The sequence below is a fragment of the Bombus bifarius genome, unplaced genomic scaffold, assembly GCF_011952205.1.
Source record: "Bombus bifarius isolate JDL3187 unplaced genomic scaffold, Bbif_JDL3187 scf7180000008176, whole genome shotgun sequence".
Taxonomy (NCBI): domain Eukaryota; kingdom Metazoa; phylum Arthropoda; class Insecta; order Hymenoptera; family Apidae; genus Bombus; species Bombus bifarius.
This window is the reverse complement of record NW_022884493.1, coordinates 1,577,502-1,589,614: the sequence shown is the minus strand read 5'-3', so window position 1 is coordinate 1,589,614 and position 12,113 is coordinate 1,577,502. Positions and strand designations below refer to the sequence as shown.

At 34.7% G+C, this 12,113-nt stretch overlaps 1 protein-coding gene across 1 annotated transcript; it reads left to right on the top strand.

The window, feature by feature from the left end:
* The first annotated feature begins 1,584 nt into the window (after window positions 1-1,584).
* LOC117209457 lies at window positions 1,585-8,101 on the top strand. The gene is made up of 8 exons (XM_033451533.1): window positions 1,585-1,795; window positions 2,036-2,166; window positions 2,489-2,729; window positions 3,082-3,489; window positions 6,181-6,294; window positions 6,556-6,689; window positions 7,101-7,280; window positions 7,860-8,101. The coding sequence occupies exons 1-8, from the start codon at window positions 1,682-1,684 to the stop codon at window positions 8,002-8,004; spliced, it is 1,467 nt and encodes a 488-aa protein (XP_033307424.1). The 5' UTR covers window positions 1,585-1,681; the 3' UTR covers window positions 8,005-8,101.
* The last annotated feature ends 4,012 nt before the right edge of the window (window positions 8,102-12,113 follow it).

Below are 12,113 nucleotides of genomic sequence, written 5' to 3'. Positions count from 1 at the left end.
CGGTTGCATAATTGTAACGCGATAAGGAACAGCTAGTTTCTGTTTTGTTGCGAGAAAGAGAAGTGGGGTACGTTTGCCATCTATCTACTTCATTTGTGAACATAAATATTGACTCGCCAAGGATCGAGATTGTTGAAACCGGCTTTATGAATGACTACAGGAAGAGGAATAACGCTATTAAAGGTGTAAATTTCACAATCGCGCATTCTAGGATGCCTACTGCGATCTACTCTAATCTTGGTCTCGTCGCGGACGAGTAACTGATCGTGAAAACAACAAACAAACAAAAATGTGGGTCAAGGTAACTGCGAATGAGATTCGTGTAAATCGAACATAACAAATTTATGCATTCGTCAAATGAAAACGAAAGTTTTAGATATGACTCACTCGAGTATCTTTCTACGTTCCCATTTCCTAGTATTCGTAGAGATATTTCCTGAGCAACCGTATATCTGATTTTTCATCTTAAGGTTACTAGGTAATCGCTGTATCCTGAAATTGGCTTCCTTAAGCCTTTAAGCCCAAAAATGATTTCATTTACTCCGTATTCAAATATTTCGCGTATTACGCGAAATTTACCTCGACAAATGTTCGTAATTATCAAAATAAGAGACGAATTTGTGGAATAGAAGATATTCGATATTCTTATACGTTGCAAGTGACTCGATAAGCGATGGTAACGTGTTTCAGAGTTTCCTCTATTTGAAAAATTTTGTTCGAAACATAAATACAAGTAACAGTGCTTAGAAAACGAAAAGTATAAGTAATTCGCATTAGTTTCGTTCCTGCCATTCACTTGCTTCGCTCGTATAGAACGTACAAAGAAGTTTGCCTGTGAAACTCAATTATATCAGTGACGTGTTAAAAAATTCAACAATATCCGACTCGATGAAATTTCCTTCTTGCGCTGCTAAATGAGTACTGGTATCATTTTGAAGTATCCGAAGTAACTGAAGTCCGAAGAAACCTATATATGCCAAACTATATCGTGCAAGCCCGATATTCTCTTTATTCGTACTCAAACGATATTATTATCGTTTGACGTGTTATTTGACCAGGGATTAATACATTTATAAGTCATTTGTAATGTGTAATAAAATATTGCGCTTTGCTTCAATAGGCTACATACACGGTAAATATTCGTAACTTTTCAATATCTCACATAACGCTTGTAAAAAATGAAACATTGAATTAATTTACCAAGAATTTTCCATCGGTAACGTCAACTATCGTCGAGATCGGAGAAACGTAGAAAAAGTGAGACGATCGATGTCCAGAGGATTCACCTTGTTCGCGGCCCGTTACGATTGCTATGCGTATTTAAGAAATGTTGGCGTCCCGTCAAATTGACTGACACCGATCCATCGAACAAAGGATTCTTTCTTCATCGACAAAAAGTACCGTTGTTTGAAGAAATTGCATAATAGAGCCTGCATCGGTTTGTTCTCAGCGGGTCGTCGGGTACCACCTTGGTTAAACTTCTTGCCAAGAAGTCGTCTAGCAACATTGACCAATGACCATCGTCTGGTGACCAGATTCTGAGGCCACGAAGAGTACCGTAAGAATATTCACGTGTAGGTAAAACAGGGGGGGTAGTGTCCGGTCAACGCTCTTGCGCTCCTTGGTTAATGTATATAAGAGAAGCGGTTTGAACCATGTTCACGGCAGATCAACGGTAGACATGATCGGCAAGATAGTTCTGATACTTTCGGCTTTGGCTCTGGCTCGAGCCCAGATACCCAGTCTGGGTTTCTGTCCAGATTACGTACCTATGGCGAACTTTGACATGTCTAAGGTGAGTACAGTTGACCAGTCGTCCATTGCAAACTTAACAATTCAAAAGTTACTTTAAAAGCGTTGCTTCCATCGGAATGGAATATTCTTTGATATTTTATGTGTCCACGTTACAGTTTTAAAAATGCTTTAACCCTATCGCGTCCTTTGGATCCTCCTCTTCGATCTCGAAGATTTCTTAGGTTTCAAGAGAATAAAAGAATATCATTATAACGAACGAATTATTTTCACTGTTTTCTAGTTTTTGGGTATCTGGTACGAAGCTGAGAGATACTTTCAACTGACAGAAGTAGTATCACGATGCGTAATGGCAAATTACACGATGGGTCCTGACGGCAAGTACCGAGTCAGCAACGAAGTTACAAATAGATTGTAAGCATATTTGAAAAAGTTAAAAGAACTATCTTTTTATGGTTACTTTTCGCTTCGTTTATATTTTACATCACTCATCGAGTACGTTGTATAGTATCTGCGAAAAAACTTATAGTTTTTGATAGTATACCAATGTTTCAACCCTCGATAAAGCTGGTCACGATACCAGCGAATCTTTGAAGAGTACACTTGTTAAAAAACACGACTTACGTTTAATACCAGTAAACAGTAATAAACATGTATTCTTTGTTTTTCTTGTGTCTTTTAACGACTATGTAATCGGATCATTTAAATATGTATGTATAATTATTTAAACATTTAGCACGGGGATCAAGAGAGTGTTAGAGGGTGAAATCAAGAAAGCCGCCTCGAAAGCCGAAGAAGGAAAACTAATCGTAAAATACACGATACCATTGACTCCTGAAACCAAGTATTCTGTACTCGAAACGGACTACGATTCTTACGCGGTTCTGTGGAGTTGTTCCGGTATCGGTCCGTTCCATACGCAAAACGCCTGGGTTATGACAAGAGAAAGATTAGCACCGGGAACAGTCTTACAGAAGGTAAATTTCACTTATATTTACAGATTTCATTTTTATTTAAAGCGTAAATTCCTACTTTAAATTCCTTTAAATCCTCCTTCTTTTCAGAAACAAAATTTTATTTAAATTCATTAAATATTCTACGCTAGTATTTACATTTGCATTCTCTATCTATATATCGAAACACATACAGTTCATATACGTACTTTTTATACATTTCTACAAACCGAATCTCGTTTCATCCGATAAACACTCAGATATATAACTAATATTATGCAATCCTTACCTTTAATTTTAAAAATAAAATTAAATTATATATGACGAGGGATTTTATTATACAGTAGAAATATAATATAAACTTCTTTCCAAATAGGCTTACGCCGTCCTTGACAGTTACAAGATTTCCAAAACGTTCTTCGTAAAGACGGATCAGCAAGACTGTGCTTACTTAGATACGCCAAAACCACTGGAGACATCAGAGATACAAGGCGATCAAGCTCCTGTAGAAGCTCCGCAGAAAGATACCGAAAATGTTAGAGCCGCTGTAGTGCCAGATGCACCGGAAGTGATTGTCGAAATGAACACGAAGGAGGACGAAAAGTTGACGAAAAAGTCTCAAACTGCTGAAAACGCGAAGAAGAAAGCGGTTAACACGGTTCCCGTTCGAATCATGGAAGTGGCTGACGCCGTGAAAGAAGATATACCGACGAAGAATGCGAAGATAAAAGAGGAGAAAAACGACGAGCCTATGAAAGAGGGAGTCGACGAAAATATGAAGCAAGTGGAAAAGATTGCGTGAAAATAACGCTTGAAAATGAAATTTATACTCGTCTCGTTCGAGACACTTCGCGTAGATTATTATCGTTTAGTTCAGTTTCGGGCTTGTAGCGGTTTCGTTCTGTCGAAACCAGTCTCGCCTGAGTTTCATGTTCGTTATTCATTCATTTCCAAGGATTATCACTTTCATGGTTCGTGGAGGGATAGGAGGGTATTTGTTTTAATTTTTGTACAAATGTAAAAAAAAAGAACGATAAAAGTTAAATAAATTGTTACATAAAACGTTGCTATGAAATTCTGATGCACTTATATTTTTCTTCCCATTTCGTTTTTCGGTTACCAGTGAATCGTAGATTAAGCGAAAGAAGACACGAAAGAAAGGGTATAAAAGAACGATTTATCATTAGATATCTTGTTTGGAAAATGGTAATTGCACGAATACAAACTAGATATGTGTTCATACAATTTGAAAAATGATAAACTATTTAATATGTAGTCTTCGATGTTAACGATAGGATGAACAAGGATGTATAAAACGATGGATAACGGGACCCTTAATAAGGAATTTCAATTTTGATCGATGTTCTCTTCTTCAGTCTTTTGCAAATATTTTAATTTCACGTTTATAAGAAAGTACAGTAACGACTTAAAAATAACGTTACGTAAATAAACGTAACTAGCCATACTCTAGATTTGAAAAATACTTACGACAATGTTTAATTATATTTAGTTCCATTCTCCGAGTACGATGAATAGATATCGTAATAGACCAAATACCATAACAATGGACAAAATAACAGAGCTACTATTTAGTCGATGGATCTGTCCGATGAGTCAAGACGTTTCAACGTTGGTTCAACAAACGCAAACAACGAGGAAATGTGTGAAATGATAGAAACATAGCAACGAAGAAAAAATAATAGAGCTGGCTATTACAATAATCTACCGTTCTTTTTAATATTTTCAAAATGTAAGACATTCGATACGAAAGGCCCTGATTGTACATTGTCCATTTCACGCGTGAATTACATTTGACTAAAAGTTTCGAAAACTGGTTGCGGGAAATTCGTCTGATCGAAATTAGATCTGAAAAAAATCGGTTAACAGCCGATTAGTCGCTGGTAAATTCGAACCACAGGCCTGGGGTTTCTTGAACCTGCGGCGTACCGTTAGTGACCCACTAACTGACAGAAATCTTCCGAACGCATCCAGTCAGCCTTCACGGCTCCGTCTGCGTAAGCGGAAGGTACAAAGAACGGGAAGACCAGTCACTGGCGGACAGTTCGTCGCGTGAGAAGTGTCACTGCCAACCCCGATCAGTTCCTCCAGTTGTCAAGTTTCAGCGTGTACAACGGTTGTCAATCCGGTACGTGACCCATTCGAATCAGTTCAATTCGTGACTCTCATAATTTTTTTACATTACGGTCAAAGATCGCAGTGTTCTTCCTCTTGTACGTATTGCATACAAAGAGACGATACGATTACAATTGGCGCATAAATGTCGATGCTCGCTGATTACAATGGTAAAGATATGGAAGAATGCAACATTGTTGTATCCCTCTTCTGAAATAAAAATGCGAATTTTAAAAACGAATTTTTCGTGTTAATACGATTTTAACTATTATGTACTTTTATTGCCTATTTTCTATTCTTTCTTTCTCATTGAATGGTTCGTTGCGAAAGAAAATACGATTGTTATAGTTAAAACAAGTTACGATTTTTATTTAGAAATAACGCAAATTCATAACCTACTTCTAAATGAAACAAATTCATTTTTAGAGCTGCAAATATAACGTTGTATAGAATTCGAAATTAATTGCTTTTTATTTTCTCTAGAGAGATATATAAATAAAGAAAGATGTTTGTACGTATTTGCAATGCTAACGTTACTGCCATTACCACAGTTCGAACATTAAAAGTTAACTGTTCTTTCGAAACGCGATTCCGGTATACGTGGTATCTTGTCTGCAGAAAGTATTTGCAACTGTTGTATATGCAAAAGGCGCACATTGCATACTGATATATGATGTACAATTGTACGTAAAAGACGCGTGAAGGGAAGATGCCAATTCATGAGGGTAAAGAATATACAGCTTTCTTAATAGATCCAAAGAAACGTGGGTTGTTTTATTCGATTTAAAGGTATTTTATTTTTATAGACTTAGAAATATCATTGAACGTTATGTGTACCGTTTGTTGATAATTTTTTGCTATTCACTGAGTAGTTTCATGATTGCATTAGCGAAAAAATCATCTTTCTTGTTCACGTAAAAATATTTTATACAAATATTTAAAATCGAATAGTAAAAAGTGGAGCAAATTCTTGATGAATGTCGAGTATCTTTTATCCGTGTACTGTGCGTCCGTTAGTTTCGTCTTATTGTTAGCCGTAGGAAGATTGTACGCAAACTCGTGTAATCTGTTAACTGGATTCCTTAATCAAAAACTTCTATAATTACGAAATTCGCGATTAACGAAGGCAAATCAAGTTGTGTTAATTTTAATTCTTGCAAACGTTGATACAACGCGATTTATTTTCAAGAAAAATAATACAGCACGTAAAAAGATAAAGAATCTCTATAAAATAAAAAATTATTATGTTTAAGAAAGTGACAGTTTAAACGACGAATTAACTCGTCTTCTCGCCTCTAATATCGAAAATTGAACTAATTCGATAATTCTGGTTACAGAAGAGACGATGCTGCGAATATATTTACTTTTAATTATTGCAAGTGTTGCAATAGCACAAGTACCATTTTTGGGCTCGTGTCCTACCGTGGAAACCATACAGAATTTCGATATGGAAAGGGTATGTATGATAATCGCGTATTTCAAAGTCTATTATGTCGACTAGAAACTAGAATAGATTTCTTGTACATACCTGCGTTATTGACTTACTTATGAGGTAATGCAACCTGCATTTAGAAAGTTGTCCTCAATAGGACATCGATACACATAGGATATAACGAGAGATAGATATGTAAAGTATAGAAGGTCAAAGATGATTCGTTCGGACTTTCTTTAAGGCTTATCCTTTTTAAATAAATACGCGTGTTCCGCTGTTTTTCAGTACTTGGGCAAATGGTACGAGATCGAGAAGTACTTTGCATTCTTCGAGTTTGGTGGAAAATGCGTAACTGCTACTTACAATATAACAGACGATAGTAACTCGATCAACATTTTGAATAAGCAGATATCCGCTTTGTGAGTATAGTCAACAATTTATTTTTTATAACACATTTTAATTGTTAGATCTTTAGTTAAGGTTAATTTCTAGCTTTTTTAAAGATAGCACATAATATTTGTGCTCGAAAAATGTGCAAAACATGTCAAAATATATTTAATAGAAATTTCAAGAATGAAATATCATTTACTATACAATTTTGGTAGAGGAATTTAGAGATATTTAATAAAAGATACTTTTACAGCCATACTGTTATATTACACTTTGTGTTGTATCGAATTATAAACTTTCTTCAAATTTACAATTGTTCATTCATGACGAATGTATGTAAAATATAATACTTCCTTCCGTTAAATAACAAAATGAAAATTAATAACAATAACGTTTAGTGAAATAGTTTGATAGAATTGCATATATTATTATTTATTCAGGACTGGAGTTTCTTCGAGTATCGAAGGAGTTGGAAAACCTGTTCTTAAAGTGGAAGACGCAAAATTAACTGTTTCGTTCCCAAGTATGCCTCTTCCATTAGATGCACCTTATTGGATTCTCGATACCGATTATACAACCTACTCTGTTGTATGGAGTTGTTCAAATTTCGGCGTGTTCAGGTAAATGTTCAAGGAAGTAAAATTACATAACAAATATACCTTAATATTTCAAAGTAGTAATTATTTTAACATGCATAATACATAATAATAACAATATACGTAATACGTAAAGATAGAGAATTACTGGTGAAAAATATGAAAAGTCGCATTACCTATATTTTACAAAAAGGCAATTTTAAAATTCGCTATGTTATCAAACAATTTCACGTGAATATTATCTTTTCACTTGATCGGTGTACTAAATATGCAGTTCTGTTACTTTTCTTAACATTTAAACGACATTAATGTGAAATATATGGACTAGTATTATTTAAGTTAAATTAAAATAACAACCGTATCAATATTGTTGGCTTTTTATGAATTATTTCGTAATAAAATATTTATTTTAAGCCACCAAATGACGTATAAATCAGAAAATCAATAAAAATGGGCTTGTAATATTTTCCCCCTGTGATTTTCATATCCTGTTATTACTTATTTTCGAGGAAATTGTTTGTACATTATTTTAGTAGTATTATTTCAGTAGAGAATAGAGAGTTACACATTAATATAGTAAATTTATTACTGTATGTATTTCAGTACAAGGAATGTTTGGATCATGGCAAGAGAACCAAAGCCATTGGTTTCTGTTTTAGAGAAAGCTTATCAAATATTGGATAAAAATAATATTAGTAGAGCATATTTTATTCGAACTGATCAGAAAAACTGTCCTATAGGAAACTAAATAATATTGTACTAAATATCAAAACACATTTGTTTAAATAACATAGTTTTATTTCATTGCAGAATAAGTTGTGACGTTCCTTCGAAATAAATAGGTTTCGAAGAGTACCAATTATAAATTATGATAATTATAAATTATGACTGTGTGTGCTCAATTTAATCCGTGATTATTTTTATTTTTTGATCTTAAGTTATTGATCTTTAGCTGTTGCGTTTGTGTCGAGTAGCGCGATATGATATACGTACATGACTCACATTATCGAACGTCGATAAAGAAAATTGGTAATTGAATACTTTTAATTTTAATATACTCTTCTTTCTACAGTCGAATAGTTTTTATTATTTTTGATCTCTTATTATTATGATTTAATTTTGCTGTAAAATTCACGATACTGTCGAACAATTTTAAATCCGCAGCTATCCGTTTAGATAATTAAAACGTGCTAAAATTTCTATCCATATTAAAAATTAAAGAACATTATTTATTTAATATTGTTGTATTTTAGAATGATGCATTGTTATATTTATTGTATTTATTTATCTATTTATGTTATATTAAACGTAATGGCGTAAAATATGATAAACTAAGAAATGTACTAAAGTGTATGATAATAAAGCACTTTCATATATAATAGAACTTGTTTTATAACCGTAAATATTATACAATTACTCAAAGCATTGACACACAGAATATCATCAGAACTATAAAGTATATCTGAATAAATATCCCAAATTACGTTTTTAAACTAACAATAAATAATGTACATGACTTCCATACATATAGTAACATTATATACATATACTCCTTAATCAAACACGTAAACACGTATAATTGGTATTGAAAACCACTATATATTACAATGTACTTTTCTTTCTATGACGGTCCTTGAAATCTTTTTATACTTTATAATATACATTTTATTATTTTCCTTTGAAATCTGCAGAAGTTCTACGCGTGCACCATTAGATGTCGCAGTGCACGCCGATACTCAGAAATCAACAATAATTCAAAAAAGATAACTTGAAGTCGGTACTATTACGAGAAAATGTTTTTAGCCAATATCTTAATACAGCAATAAGTAGAAATAACAAATACCAATTTGAACGAATGAATTCGAAGCATAGCATAATAAAACCATATATTTATGATAAACATGTATAAAGAAACTTTCATAACGGTGGTATTAGATTGCAATTTGTTATTTAGTTCTCTTCTGCACGAGCAACTAACAACTGTAAACACATATAAAAATAGAGAAATGATATAAAGAATAAAATGATGAAAGTATACCTATAGTGATTTTTCACACGGTACTACTACATATAATATGTATATACGGAAAGTACACATGTGCTCGAATCGCTGCTTTCTCCCACGTTAAAAATGCAGGAAATAGATCCGAAAGAAATAAATCGAGCGTCAACTAATGAAAACACCGCGTCACAATACTGTTAAATTAAACAAATAAAGCATGGAATATTTGGCCGCGTGTTAGGTCTATCCCTAACGCTTCGTCACGTGGCGTCCGTACAAACAGACACCATTCAATTGCGGAATCTGCAGGATGTCGTCAGCGATGCATTGTGTATCGAAAAAGATGAATCAAAAGATCCCACGAATCAACCCCAGATTGAAAAAACAGAATTGCGTGGAAAAAGGGGCGCATACGTATGCGTATATAGCAAGTAAACCCAACGCAAGCCAACATCTAACTATGGTTAGTTAAATACATCTTGTAGCCTCCTAAAATATAGCTACTTAGTTAAATAACGAAGCACCGTATCTATTGTCTTCGATCTAAAACTATCATGGTGAGAAATTTTGTGTCAACGACACAATTTTGTAGAACGAGTTTGTACATAGTTACTTCCATCTTTCCATTGGTATCCAGTAGTTAGTCGTTTAGAGGCGACAACAAGGATCGTTTTCTCTCCTAGGAATAGGTGCTTCTGTAATCAGTAGGATCACGAGCGATAAATTAAAATGCGGTAGAATTTAAATCAGAATATCTGAATAGGTAGGCAAAAACTCTGTCCGAGAACCAACAGGTCTCCTTTCGAATTTATCCGGCTATCCTTTTCATCTCTAACTGCTCTTACACACGAAATAAAGCGAAAGACAAACGGCGAGGGGAACAAGAAGAAGGCGAATTCTGCGGAAAGAGCGAGAGAAGAGAGGACGGAGGATAGCGCGATCGTCTTTCTCTCGAGGGCCCAAATATCCGCGTGGGCCTTTTGGTTTCCGAGCAGCACCGGCCCCTAATAACAGGGTACACCGAGGCTAAACAAACATACACGCCCCTGGCATCTCTCGTTGAAAGAACACACGAGAAGAAATGTAAAACAAAACAAAAGAAGCAGAAACAATTTAGCCACGCCACTTAAAGGATGCAAGGTGGAGTATGATAGGTACTGAAAGATTCAACAGAAAATCAAGTACATGCCTCGTTTCACCGAAGTATACGTCGTTCGTAAATTTTAATCCATCAGATAAGAATAAAAAGCAGCAGGAGTAAAGAACCAACAAGAATCTAGATTCTGATGTTTATTAAAATTACAGTGCTGTAATCTCAAAAGATACTTACTCGAATACCTGATAGAACACGATGTACTTGTCAGAAATAAAGAGAAATATGTTAAACGTGTAATATTTGAGCGTAAAATACGGTCCATAAACCGTTAACGTAAAACGGTATGGCATAATTGCTAATTGCAATCGTGAATAACAAACGTTTGCTTCGCCACTCTTTCCTTAACATCCACGATTTAATCGAAAAGGAAGAAGACGTATATTGTCTTCGATAATCGATTCGGAGAATTCGTTCAGTTAGCAATTATAACTAAATTATAATTACGTAACGAGTTCATTGCTTGAATCTATGGTAATTGATTCCTATCGGTACGTGCGGTGAACGAAGAAATCAGGTCATGCTGAGAAATTCACTTACAATATCGAGTTATGTAAGAGAAGTTTAATGCAGTTACTGTTACAGCAAAATTAAAAACAACGATTAGCGCTATTACGTAGATTGAATAAAATAGTTTTGAAAAATAAAAAAAGGTACCGTTATTCTTCACAAAGGTGGATTAAAAGGAGTGTACTTCTGACATTTCCTGTCGATTCTTCTCGTATTACTTCACCATTTCTTAAAATGAAAGCCAAAACGTACATATAGAGCTTGGAAAGATCTTAGGCCTGCCATGTAATCAAGGAAAGTAAAGAACGAGAGAGAATAGAACGCTTGTCGGCAGACATCGCATCTTCGAGTTTAGTATTGTTTCTGAATAAGCACTGCTATTGTGTATATGCACTTACGGTTTTCTCAATATTCTCGAATACGTTTGAACGTCTCTTTCTTCGTTTTAAGACATTCTTTATTTTATTTTAAATTTCAACGATTACGCACAACTACAGGTAGGTCTTATAACTTGCGGACCGAGTCATACCGAAGCACCATATTTCATTGGATAAGAACGTATTCCTAAAATATCGCATAGGCTTCTTAATCTAAATGGAAATACGTAGCGTGAAAGCTAAATGCCTTAAGGGCCGATCCATTTGTCTCTAGCACGTGCAAAAGACCGGCGAAGAGACGCGCAAAATGCGAGAGTACAAGAGTTTGAGTAAAAAGACGCGAAAAAGAGGAAAGAGACGAAGAAGAGGAAGAAGGAGGAGAGGACGAAGAATATAAGAAAGAAGAAAGCGAAGACGAAGGTAGATGAGACAAGAGCCATTCTGGTTTGTGGGCACAGCCGCTGCCTGCAGCCCACAATTATGATAATAGCCCCTGGTCCTGAGTCTTGTTAGTCCAACGTGGAACCATCTCCTTTTATCTATATCTTCTTATTTTCAGACTCACCATGCTACACCCTCTGCTTACTACAATTTCCACTTTCACCCCTTTGCATCGTTGTGAGGTCAGGTGGAGTCAGATTGATGGAATTTTGCCAGAAGAATATATCAAAATTTATCTTTGAATAAATACTCTGAAAGTTTTAGTGTAAATTTGATGTATTTTAAACACGAAGTGTGTTTACCACGTTGTTTACCATCTGAAAATTGAAACCTACCAGCTTTATTAACTTCGCTTTTTATAATAAAACAACTTG